The sequence below is a fragment of the Gymnodraco acuticeps genome, unplaced genomic scaffold (genome assembly GCF_902827175.1).
Source record: "Gymnodraco acuticeps unplaced genomic scaffold, fGymAcu1.1, whole genome shotgun sequence".
NCBI classification, from domain to species: domain Eukaryota; kingdom Metazoa; phylum Chordata; class Actinopteri; order Perciformes; family Bathydraconidae; genus Gymnodraco; species Gymnodraco acuticeps.
This window is the reverse complement of record NW_022989913.1, coordinates 1,556,300-1,570,176: the sequence shown is the minus strand read 5'-3', so window position 1 is coordinate 1,570,176 and position 13,877 is coordinate 1,556,300. Positions and strand designations below refer to the sequence as shown.

The 13,877-nt window shown below is 38.3% G+C and overlaps 1 protein-coding gene across 1 annotated transcript; it reads left to right on the top strand.

Moving 5' to 3' along the window:
• The first annotated feature begins 7,999 nt into the window (after positions 1 to 7,999).
• On the top strand, positions 8,000 to 10,471 carry ccl25a (chemokine (C-C motif) ligand 25a). Its single transcript, XM_034209764.1, has 5 exons — positions 8,000 to 8,060; positions 8,638 to 8,719; positions 8,941 to 9,058; positions 9,179 to 9,290; positions 9,499 to 10,471. The coding sequence occupies exons 2-5, from the start codon at positions 8,659 to 8,661 to the stop codon at positions 9,511 to 9,513; spliced, it is 306 nt and encodes a 101-aa protein (XP_034065655.1). The 5' UTR covers positions 8,000 to 8,060; positions 8,638 to 8,658; the 3' UTR covers positions 9,514 to 10,471.
• Positions 10,472 to 13,877: the final 3,406 nt, after the last annotated feature.

Here is a 13,877-nt window from a genome sequence, read left to right as displayed (position 1 = left end):
ACTTTGTATGTAGTAAACAAAAGCTATCAAATGAATATAGTGGAGTAGAAAGTACAATATTGGCTTCTAAAATGTAGTGGAGCAGAAGTATAAGTAGGCCTACTTAGATATAGTACAAGTATCTCTTAGGTACAGTACTTGACATTTATTTAGTTAATATCCACCATTGCCTACTATTAAAGCAACTCTTCATGCCCTATGAAATATAGTCTAATATGTTGTGATAATAAAAAAAAGTTGCACACTATGATAAGGTTGCACTAAGTGGCCCAGAAAAATACAATATGTCTTATTTAGTTTGTTTATGACCTTGGAAAAAGTACTCTCTAACTCTGGGGCCACATCTCATAGCCTAATCTTCCAAAGCGGATGGGGTTTATTGAGTTTCATGGAGATAGTTTAGCTGTCATCATTATTTTTGTTACCAAGATTGATATAAAAACAAAATACAAACAAAAGCTTTTGAGGCCTTGAGGAATGAGACACATTTCCAGGAGGAAGAAATGCTGGCGGCAGCAATAATGGATCTTAAAGAGAAGTTCCCAAGAAATAACTGAAAAAACAGACAAAATGAAATACCCCAAGTCAAATGTGAAAGTGGGAATAGTAGGCCTAAGTCAAAGCGAAGGTGAGTCATAAGTCATGAAGTAATACATTCATGCAGTGTGAACAACAATGGGTTATTATAGTCTTAGATACACAGCACCACAAACTACTTTTTTCTTGACACTTTATAGAAATGATGACTCATATGCATGTTTATCATGGACATTTACAAAAGGAATTTCAATCCAGGCAGAAATCTAAAGCTCTCAGTAGGTGATGGCCTTTTGCAGACATTAAACAGACTTAATTAATGATACCATGTTAATGTTGTTAAATCGGTGTTCCCATCAAAACACTTGGTGTGTTTTTCTTTATTACAAACATGTTGAATACATTTCCTTCGTCATAAAACGTTGGAAAATTCTTTAGAACAAAAAGAGCATTGTTTACTCTAGCTTGTAGCTAGTGTCCCTCTCATTTACTGTTGCTATAGTGCCTTTAATAGAGGGTTGCATGAATCAGATATGAAAGCATCGTGGACTGTTTCGCAATGCAGCTTGTTCCCCAGAGCAGTAAACTCAGAAAAGACACGGATCAAGCCCAGCTAGGTAGGTTGGTACAATAGCAAGCATAAATCTGAATTTCGACCCCTTTAATATTTTCCTCACATTACTGCCCAAAGTTTGTTTTTATATGGATATTTCCAACATTGCATGTTGTACTGTGAAATACAGTAATCTGCTGCGTTGCATGTCATTCTCTTCAGCTGCCACCAGAGGGCAACAACATTTAATGCTGGAGGTTTAGCCTCTTTTATACTCAGGACAGTTAACACATCACTGTATATTATTATCATCAGCTTGTTCAAACACCTCAGCATAGCTATAAAGTTACCACACAAGATGAGTTATTGCCCACTTGCCATATGTTTTATGGCTGTGCAAAAGTTTTACTTTGGTATATTAAACAACAACAGCTCCCACGCAAACACATATGAAATGTTTCTATTAAAAAGCAGGTAAAGAAAAGAAGAGTGGGCATATACAGCATATCAGGCATAAACATAAACAGTTGTTTGCCTTGTTAGTTCAACTACGGTTAAGGAACAGTGAATAGAGGACATTTCATAAGAGCTTTTATTGCACAATACCGACCAAACGTTTTCTGCAAGATTCATATTTAGAATCTCCCCTTCAGGCACAACTCAAACAAGCCACTGCATGTGTTGATGCTGTTTGCCACAAAAGCCATCATCTGTCAGGGGAGCTTGGCTTGTGCTCCGAGCCATAACAGTTTCACTTCTTTCCCTTTCAAGCCGTTGTCCAATGTCCACTGTAAATCAGATACAGTCAACATTTGTATTGGTTGCAGCAGGCCAGGGAGCTAAACTCTATTTATACTCCAGATAAATGTTTGTGCATTTTTGTTTTGCCAGACAAAATGGTCTGTGTAAACATCCCGTGAAGCAGATATCCAAACAAAGTCTATTACATTGTTATAACAATGAGAATGTGCTGCATCAGACACTGGACATGCTGACTTCCTGTTCTGCTTTGTGTAATATGTTTATAATAATAAAAGCGGCTTTGAAGTACAGTTACACCACTTCATACACACTCTATTACATATACACACCTATTATTCTTCGTGACTATTGTAACTAAAACCTAAAAATATACTCCAGGGGGAAATTTGACAGAAAAAAAAACACAAAAGTAATTATGATGCACATTCTTTCACAAAACCCAAAACCGTCTCATTTGTTGTGTGGTGAATAATCTCATTTTATCTTTTGAACTAAAGAACACAACTTCTGGTTGGAGCTAAACAACAACTGTGTGATGAATTCATTTTCTCTAAAAAATGTAAATGTTGCTAATATCTGCGTACCTGTTAGATATATCTTGCTGGGAATAAAACTGCAGAGGTATAATGCCAGAAATGTTTTTATAATTATGCATTTGTGCAAACAGAAAATGATGTTTGTTAATGTCTAATGTTGTTTGAATAACCTCTGTCTAAGATATCTGTTGGTTAGGGAAAGATCGTGTCCTAATTTAACAAACCCTGTTCTGATGAATATCTAATGAAGTATGAACTGTGAAGACATCTCTTCAGACCTTGTGCTGAATAGTGGTTGCACAAAAAACAAACATCTTGTCTAAAAAGGAAATACACCCGATTGCAGAAGTATTTACAACATCGACCTTTCATACTGCAGCAAGTATTCTTTTTTTGCATGCATATACAGTTTACAACTGGGTGGCTGCAAAAAGAGTAGATGCTAAATCATTTTTCAATCTACAGCATGTCAGAGATCTGTCTTCATCTCTGCTGTGCTTTTTTTGTACTGCGTGCCAAAGTTAAGATACTCAGACACTGATAAATGATTTCTGGGATATGACTTCTTTCATTTGCATGCAAAAACGACAGCAACGGCAAAGGGATAAAACAACATATCATATTGTCTGAAAAGAATGCTGAAGATAACACAACACAGTGTCCTCATACTGCCTGGGTCCAAGTTCCTTTGGCAGTGGACCATCATCTCCTGACAAATATTCATTCAACCATCAGGACATTTTGAAAATGCATCGAATCCAGGAATAGAGATTACAGTCTTTCTATGCGGGGCCCTATTATACTTTTTGGAGTTTTTTTTCCCTTTTGTTTGTTATATTGATTTTTTTGCATGTAATTGGTCTGCAAAGGCTCAAATCTCAAAGTTCTCTTCAGACGGAGTTTCTCTCCCACACATTTCCCCCCTGCCTGAAACGCCTACATTGGGTTCTATCGTTGATTTGGGTAACATCACTATGTAAACCTTGCGCTTTTATTGGCTAGCGCTCCAACACTATAGGCGCATTCACACCGCAGTACTTTTCCCACAAAGGTTCATGAGAACTCTTTAGTTCTCATGAACTAAGTACAGATCGCGTTCACACCGGAATAAGTCCCTGGGGGAGGATTAGGCAAATGAAGCCGCTGACGTCACTTCTTCTTCTTCTGCTTTGGGTATACTGGAAGGCCGCAAACCACTTCACGGCGTATACTGCCGCCCAAAGTCCCCGGCCGGAAGTCCCCGGAGTTAGGGAAGGCTTCAGTAGAAGCTGCTGGGACTCCCAGCAGCTTCTGCTGAAGCCTTCAGAGTAAATCGCCAGAACGCCGACACCTCCTCATCTCCACCGCTCCCATGTTTTATTTTGTGTTGCCATAAGTTAGTCTCTCTGCGTTTCTCAAGCCCCCAGGTAGTGCGCCGGAGTCTGATGAAAATATTCGTGCTGGTCAAACGGCGGTACTACACTTCCTTTAGGTTGCTGGGCCCGGAAACACTTTTTCCCATTGACTTACATTGGGAAAGAGTGGTCTGTAACTCGTTGGATAATTTTTTTTAAACTAAATAAGCTACCCAGTATGAACACTTGTATAGCCCTTATTAAAAACATTCGTTCCTCAAGTTGTAAACATGTGCTAATAACGTTATTCTGAGAGTTATTTCCCTCGGCATTATGAACGCGCATCTAACCCACGGGACCGCGCCGCCCGGCACGTTCATGTTACGTGTTCAGTACTACATGAGTTTCTCTTTACCCATGGATGCACAATAACAACGGACCATATCGTCTTACTGCCATCCCACGGAGCTGTAATAATGGATATATTGCACATGTTTGCTGTAATTCATCATTTGTAAAATATTATACTACATGGGCTGTATGATGTCAATCTTGTACCGTAAATGTTGTATTAAATAAAGTTAATATTACCGACGTAGATTAACGTTCCTGTAGCTTCTTATTGCACTTGCAATTGTTTTAGTTACTTGTGGGCTACTTAACATGAATAATCACAGTTACTATCCATCACATTTCAAAAAGAAATAGGCTATTGTTATTTTAACTCCACCACAGTAATCCATCATCAGCTTCACTTTTTAGATAAAGTTTTAACTCACAATTGATCATAACAGGCTTCAACATATACATTTGTATATATTACCAAGTGGTTTCATGTACAACCCACACAAGTATCATGCTAAATGAAGCTCTGTTGCTTGGATATCACTAGATCCTGATGTCAGCGTAATATAAAAGTACATAACGATTGATGTGTAATTTAGCATAATTTACTAGCTAGCCGCTAGCTGCTAACTGCCGCCTCGTTAATATAAATCCAGTACCATGCTGTCATGAACGCGCGGTGCTGTTACGTGTACGCAAATTCACGTGATTAATGTGAACGAGCCTTTTGGGCGGCGTGGTTAAAGTTGCGCATGCTCTATGAGTGCACATACGGGTACTTCTCAGGCATGCCGGGTAATCTGTGACGTTTCGCTCTCTCAAAAGTTGGGCCATTTGTCATCATAAGCCATTGAGCAACTCTCATAGGAATGAATGAGGCCCCACCTCCCACGCTGTATCCAGTTCTTATTATACATCCATGGCGTTTCTGCGCTGGGCTAATGCTAATGCTAATAATGCTAATGCGAGGATAATAAAATGGCGGCATCACAAAACTTTTTGGGAGTTTTACGGGGCGTGGTTTGCATTCCGCCCAGCCAATCAGACATAGGAACCTTTTTCTCCCACGAAAGTCCCTGCTCTCTAGCAGGGACGGAAAAGGGGGTGAAAAGGTTCTCATGAACTAATTTTAGTTCCGGCTCTTTTTGGTGTGAACGCGATATTTCGGAACTAAAGTGGGAAAAGTACTGCGGTGTGAACGCGCCTATTGTATGTGATAGGCTTAAGGGGTGGGACATCTTTAAGTGGTTGCCCAATCAGAGCAGGCCAGCTAACCAATCAGATCAGACTGGGCTCTGGTTTCAGACAGAGGGTGAAAAGAGGTGCTGCAACACAGACAATATGAGAAAAATAAAGCACTTTTTGAACATTAAAGTGTGTAGACTTTCCACAGTAGAGGCACAAAATACAAATATGATCTCTGAAAATTAGCATAATTAGGCCCCTTTGAAGATGCAAGTTGTTTTTCCCAGGAATATTCTGATCTTTTTTATTTTGTACTGTGATTGAACGGACACACCTAGCACGGATCAAGAGAATCGCACAAACAGACTAAGGCAATAAGAAAATGAAGAGCACATTTCATATGAATTGCTTTGATGCGTGAGTGGCACCTGGGGAAAAACAGTACATTATTTCTATCATATAATGCACAGTTGTGTGTTCTTGAGTAGAAGTGTAGCAAACAACTCAAGTTAGCACCAGTATCCTGCAGAGAAAGGAAATGGAGAGGGCATGTTCATGAAACGCCTCATTAGGCATTAGAAGCATGTTTGGATGTGAGTAAAACATAAACAGGGAACAGCGCTATCCAATGTCCACTCAAGCCCTCAAGGCTCATTAATATCTGTCAAAAAGCGTTCAACAAAAGTCCACGAATGAACACTGCAGCCTGTTTTTAGAAGTTAACAGGAAAGGCTTTAGGTGGTTACGCCATATGCTGACAGTTGTTTTTATTGCATATCTTTTCATCTGTCAGATCACAATGTGACTAAAGGAAGGTTTTTAATATGTAATTCTGTAGAAATGATGTTTCATACAATAGAGGGGGGTTCTCCAGAGAGTACTGGCAGTATAACTGAGAAATTCCACAGGGTTTTATGGTATGTGCGTCATTTGTCTCAAATACTTTAAAGGTTTTAATTTGTTGATACAGCTGAGCTTTATTGATTCTGAGATACACTGTTTATGGCCTGATAAAACCTTAGTGTGAGCCATCCATGGGGACTTCCACACACATTAAAAGTGAACACTTTCACATCGATACTGTACGACAACTAATGTTTGGTAAATGTCAAACAGTCTATGTTTGAGGTTTCAAGAGACAGTGATCACACATGTTCTTTGCATACAAGAATGTACAGCTTAGAAACTATTCTATAGCAAGACTGAACGTGATTGAAAAATATTTAACACGTTATGACATGTTATAGTTTTCTATATGGAAATATTGAGGATGTCTCTCAAATTAAATAGGAAGTCATACTGGATTTTAGTGTAACTTCTGTAAACCATAATTTTGGTGAAGCAGGTTCCAGTGCAGGGGCATGATTGTGAGGGGCACTAAAGTGGAGATGCTGGGCATATTGGGAGAAGGATGCTGCTGAAGATGCCAGGCAATAGGAAAGGAGGAAGGTCAAAGATGAATAGGGCGAGGGCGGAGATGCAGATGGTTCCTGTGACTGAGGGAGATGCAGAGGACAGGAAGAGATGGAAACAGATGATATAGGCTGTGGTGACGGAAGCAGAAGAGGCACATGTTTAATAAAAGGGGAAAGTGGTTTACTGAGAGATGTGAGTAATGCTATTCTGCCTGTTTTAAATTAGTTGAACCTACATGTAATAATGTTATAGTGAATGTACTGTATGTGCATTTAAACGTTAGGTATACATTTAAACGACAGTAAAAACAATTCTCAGCATAGTGAATATTAGATACAAATGCATATCCATATACTGTAGTCTATTGATAACATCGGTATATAGATATGATGTCCCTTCCCTTAAAGTCTACCCTCTTTGAACAAAACTTGCCGACAAAGATAAACATCGTTGAGTTGCTTGTGTTAAAAAAACTTGAAACCTTATCAAGTTAAGGATATGGGCAGGATTACCTTTAACAGCTGCATGTTAGCACAACAACTCAATTGCTTTAAAGTCTTTTACTCCATCCTTTTTGTTAAATGCTGTCTTGAGTACAAGGATTTACTCCAAGATATTGATATACTTCATTAATCCCCGTGGGGAAATTGTTTCTCTGCATTTGACCCATCCTAGTGTTAGGAGCAGTGTGCTGCCATTTTGAACTGCGCCCGGGGAGCAGTGTAGGGAACGTTGCCTTGCTCAGGGACACCTCGGTAGCACTTGGTCTTGCTGGGACTTGAACTGGTGACCTTCTAGTTGCCAAGCCAAGTCCCTATCGACTTCACCACCACCGACCCAAGGAACTCTTTTCGATACGAGTTGAAAACAAATGTGTGTGTTGGCATTAAACACCTTCCTTCAACAGTCACTTTGGAAGCCTAAGTATTTCTCAAAGACCTTTAAGAGTTTACCAGGCTAGACTCCAACTAAGGGAGTTTATTTCATGGTAAGATCTGTTTGGTCGTATGAAATGAATCATGATCACAAATTAACAAGTCTTTTGTATGCATGCTGAGAATTCCCCGCTTCTTGAAAATGTTTGAAAACTGTAAAAGTAAAAATGTTGGCTTTGGAAAATGAGCTTGTTTGACTGAAATCCCAATGATCAAAATCATCTTTACATAAGGTGGGGGTCCAATTCCCAAAGGTAAGACTGATACTTAAATACAGCAATCAGGGAAAGAAAAAAAATCCCCTGAACGGAAAAAAGAAAGATGAGATGGAGTGCAAAGGTAAGCTGCGTTTATGGAAATATGATCCCTGGCGTGCGTGTGAGCCCTATATAAGACGGCCTCGCCTCGCCTGCACAGACACAAGAAGAGAGAAGGGAATACATCTCCAACTTAAGAGGTGAGTTATAAGCAATCCCATGGTAAAATAAGATCATTTGGAGTTTCCTCCATATTTTGTAACGGTCATAAGTGTGTTATCAGACTCGATTCAGTACAATATGTAATTCGTATCAGTTTTGTTTGGATTATTTATCATTCTTTAACTTTTCACAGCACCAAAAGCAATTCAAAGCAATACTATTTCATGTTGTGTCCTACCACAAGATCACATGTATTTGCTTACCAAAAGAGAACATATCAAAGAATAATTTAAACATTTATGGCAATCAAAAACAAATTGGATAATGTTTTAAAGCTATGATTTTCTTCATTCAACAGGCGTGTAATGTGACTAGACTCTAGAGAAATAGATTTGTTTGACAACCGAGAGTTATAGAGTTAAAAAGTCATAGTTGTTTGATACAAATGTATACATAAATATAAAGAGAGGTGTTGTGAAATATTTGTTCAAGGTTCAAGGTTTCCAACGTGAATAGGAAAGGTGTGGGCAGAGCAGAGAGATAATTATCAGAGAGTGATAAGGCTGATTGCAGATCAGCTTTCGTTTTACTTTTTGCTTTCATGTCTTCTTCCAGAGCTGCTATACAGACCTCACCATGCGGTTCAACACGCTCATCTTGCTGAGTCTGACTTGTGTTTGCCTTGCACTCGCTCAAAGTAAGTCACTGAAATAGAGCAGCGGGTATCCGACTGTAGTGTCAAATAGTTTTCGACAATAAAGACAAGGTTACCTCACTGTGTTGCATCGAGGACCTTCTGCATTTTGTTGACTGATTATTTGACTGTGATGTATGAATAGTATTTTACTGTCGTTTTTGTGGTGGCACTGGATTGTATTTGATTTCTGACTTTACTGCTCTGGATTTCTGATTCTTCAGCGACCTATGACGACTGCTGTTTGAAGTACGTGAAAAAGTTGGGCAGGAGCACTCAAAGACATGCAGTGGCCTACAGATTGCAGGTACCAGATGGAGGCTGCAACATCCCTGCTGTTATGTAAGTAAAGATTTAAAAAACGATAAGAACATCCACTGTGATACTGAACTCACTTCAACTTTGGCATAACATGTTCTCTCATTGCTGCGCAAAATAATGTTTGCATCGATTATCCTTTAGCTTCACCATGAAGAGGGGGCGTGAGTTTTGTGCAAACCCCAGAGAGAAATGGGTCACAGATCTGAGAAAGAAGATTGACAGACACCCAAGGGGTCACAAGAAACCCATGAAGGTAAGAGATTAAGGAAGTTTGCAAAACTGTCCATGTCATCATGTCATGCTGGTTTAAAAAGGACGTTCGATTTTTCTATCCTTGTTTTGATAGTCTCCAGAAATGACATTTAGGTTGTTTTTTTGTAACAAAAAGGCATCATGCTACTCTAAAATACACATACCCTTTTCAAAATAATTGACATTTAATTGTGTTGTTCTCCTCACAGCCGTACAGAGGCTGAGGGCGTCTGCCAGCTGAAATGGCCCAGAGTCATCCCACCTTCATCTGCCAAATCTTATCATTAAGCAACACACGGTTTTATGATGTCTTTCTGGAATCTAGTCGATGAGGCTGGCCAAGGAAATCTTCAAGCATTACTTTTGCTTTCACTCTGCACTAAGATAAAGGTCAACGCTTGGGTAGAATCGCAGCAGCACCTTGTTGTTTGAGGATGAACTGCTGCCGACGGGCCGCGACATATAAACGCCTTCAGTAGCATGGCTGCTCCAATGAGAATACTTTTGTGACCGTTTTCTTGCCTTTTAATACATGAGGAATTCAATAAGCTGCTTAATAAATGGTGATCATTGTAAATGATAATAATACATGTGTCACGATCTGTCTGTGTTGTGTTTTGTCTTTTTCTGTCTTTGGTTTCCTGTTTTATTTTGAAAAGTGTTCACCTCCTGTTTTGCCTGTTGGTTTCTGTCTGTTTTCCCTCCTGCCTGATTACCCGATTGTGTTCACCTGGTGCCCCTGTGCTTTCTCCTCCCTCCTCACCTGTCTCTTGTTTGTTTGATTAGTCCTGTGTGCATTTAGGTTCTGTGTTTTCTGTTAGTCTTTGTGAGTTCCTTGTTGTTGTTGGACTGTGTTCACAGGGAAGAGTTCTGTTTGTTTCTTTTTAGCCTTGAAATAAAGGTGCTTTTTCTGAGAAGTCTGAGTTTGTCTCCTGCCTGCTTCGCTCATCCCTGATAACATGTGCTATTTAGAGTACTTCTTGCATGAGATGGCCATCAATAATCGTTTATATACAAACACTAATCATTAAATGTAAATACATTTGGGAAATCTGTCTCATAGAAAAGGAAAAACTCTTGTCTTTTCTGAAATGTTAAACTGTCTGTCTGTTCATACATTTTTTGTATATGTATTTGTTCCTATATAAGCATTATTTCAATAAATGTTGCTTATCAACCCTATTGTTGTTCAGTTTAAGAATATGTTCACATAAATGTTTCTACACAGTTTTTCTATTTAGCCCACTTTTTTGTAATGAACTAATTCAAAAACATTGTAACACTATATTTCATTAAAACAGGGACATTTTGAATACAAATAAGAAAAGGAGGAAAGGGAACACCCTATTGCTTTTCCTGCTCATATTTATTTATGAAGCGTTTGAATTATTTGAGGATAAGAATCCTCCTGTAAATTGTATGGTAGCAGCATTGTTTAAGGAAGTGCATATTGTGTGTTGTATTTTCACGAGGCACACAGCATTTACAATCTGAATGCTCTTGGAAATGTCTGCACATTGTTTCTTTATGAGCCTGCGATGAAGAACACACCTCCTTCACCACCTGATGTTACCATCATTAAACACTTTTATGCAGGCAGTATTTTACTTACAAAAGTCTAAACACAATTGTAATATGACACAGTTCTGTGTAATAAGTAGATGTGTAACTAAAATCATTACAACAGTTTTACTATGGATACCTGAAATGAAAAAAAACCGCTGTAGGCAGCGATTTACAGTGCAAAAGTAACACATTCACCATTTTATTAAAGCTGTACACAGTGCTGTATAGTAACTAAGTACATTTGTTTGGTAAATGTACTTTTGATGCCACTTTATACTTCTACTTCACAACATTTTAGAAGCAAACATTGTACTTTTTACTCCTCCACATTTATTTGACAACTCGTTTAAATAATACGTTCACACACTGTTTGCCTTTAACATGATGACAGTTATACATGTGTATTCCCATATTCCTATTTGTCTTCTCTTTGAAAATATATTTTTAAAAAAGACATGAAATGTATAAACAATATTTACATAGCCTATTAAGTGCTTTTTTCCCTTGTGGCTCTTTGGGTGACAGTGCTTTTTAGGTAATGATACACTGCTGACCGCAAAGTAAGCCGGTAAAATGCCAAGATTGAAGTATTCTGATTAAAACTGCAGGGCAACATATCTGCAGAAAGAAAGCAGGCATGCACAAATCTTCAATGAGCGTCTCTGTGACTGCGATGATTCACAACCAGCAGGGTCTGATCTGCCATGAGGCTGGATTTCCACATTGATCTATGTGTGTTCTTCTTTCATATCCATCGGCAACAGCAAGAACTGCTGGGACATGCATGTGATAAGATCTCACTATGACTAATGCTATTGGCCGTGTTGTCTTCATAATTTACCTATTTCACACATGTTACCTTGCAGACCTGTGCATCGTAGTAACATTATCAGACACTAGGCCTGTGTTTGATGTTTTAACGAATGTTCACATACAGTATGACTGACAGATGCAAAGTATTTGGTTACACCTGAAAAGGATTTTGGTGCTGAGGCTTTCGTTTCTTTCAGTCGATATCTCAACAGACTGACATTTGTGCTGAGCTTCTTGCTTTTGCTTGCCTGGGCAGAAAGAAACAGCTACTTGGCATCGTACTCAGAAATATTAAGCCCTGTTTAATCAAACAAAGAAAACCATGATTGGAAAAAATTAGACAAGGAAACAAAATCTGAACCAAACACTTTACACTGAAACAAATGTGATGAATTACAAGAAATTGGATATTAAGCACATAAAGACCAAAAAGCACAAACTTGTTAACATCAAAAGTGAAATCGCTGCCATCTCCCTAACTTACTGTAACATCTAGAAATGTATGTTAACAGAAGTCTGTGCAAGTTTGGTGTGAAAGACTCAAACATACTCTTATAATAAATCATTTTTATGGGAACGTAGAAAGAGCAACAGCCAAAAGGAAGAGGTCAAATCGGTCGTAAAGTATTGCACACCTCAAAGTTATTTGAAAATGACATTATGTTTATTGCCATCATATTTGGTACAGTTTACCCCTTAGCCCAAACACTGTCATGAAAGCCAGTTTCTCTTTGCTACATTTGAAGGATCATAAATAACTGTTCTAACATGTGACAGAAATACTTCATGACTCTAATGAAAGTAGGGAGATCTTTGTCATTCTTTAAAGTCAGTAAATGTTGACTTCACTTTATCAAAGGTTTCAGGAAACATTCTTTTTACAAAAGAGGTTTTATATTCACTCTGTCTCTAAAGACAAATTATATTGAAAATAACAAGTTAATATAATAATTTAAAACATTGTTCAAAATTACCATACTCATGTAGGGAATGTATTTTAAAATATATTAGTATTTTTGATAAACAGGGGGTCAACTTTGAGATTCAAGTGATACAAAAAAGGTTCATTCTTGACCTTGGACAAGGCAGTTTGATGAACAATCTCAGCACAATGTCCATTTATAATTTCTTTGGAGCTTTCTGTGGTATTTCAATATCTTCTCTAACTGAGAGACTTTGCTCAGTTCTCAAGGAATTGTGCTGGTTTACATTTAAAGTCCTTATATTGTTGAGACAATCAGCAGATCCAGAAACCACACAGCTTTTCATTAGATTGTTGGTCATGAGTCTCAAACTTTTTAACCTCTGACCCCTGAACAGTCAATTATTTGTTTTGAAGTGAGTCTATTTCACATTTTACAAAACAAAGCACACAGTTATAAATCAATAACAACATTACAGCTGTGTGGACCCGCTCTCCCGCAGGGTCCCTTTAGTTTGGAAAACAATTGTGGTCATCTTTATAGTAGAGTTTCCTGACAACATATGATCTGCATAATTCAATCAAGTGATTACAACTATATCTGGGTTCAACCAGGATTATGATTCATTTCAATAGGATTTGTGAAAGCAATCCACAATTGAAACTGTTGAAGGCGTCACCTTAATCAACAGGTCTGAGTGCTGATGGCTCTCTGAACGATGATCCCGCTGAAAATGAGGGGATCATATCAACACTTCAAAGAAGGATTAACACCTTGTTGAGATATGATTGAAAAATAAGTCAAATGCCAACGTTACACCATATTAAAGTGGTTTTCCTGACATTAAGATGATTTATTTGGACCATATGTGTTATGCCTGTAAATAAAGCTTCACAGGGTATCTATGTCGCCCTTTTTTTAATTTTTTGAGGTTTATTCTAGGCCTTTTTGCCAGTCTACTGTGTTCTTAAGCTTACATTCAACTCTAAAATGTTAAATACACAGAGATTGAAATGTCTGAAATCTATGTTATTATAATACTTCTTTTAGCCCCTTTCTCTGAAGAGAAAAAGAAGCTGGGATTTGCTCTGGCCATTTGGTGTCATGTTGAATAAACACAAAGGTGCTGGGGCTTCTGAAGGGGAGGCTCAGGCCCCCATGCTGATCCTGTTTATGTGTTTGGGCCGGGTTTTGTTTTAAGTCAGAGGTGCTAAACACCTTCCCCCTGAGATAAAAGATGATTAAGGCCTTTGAATGAGCGACGCTTTAATGGCTCGAGGCTACTT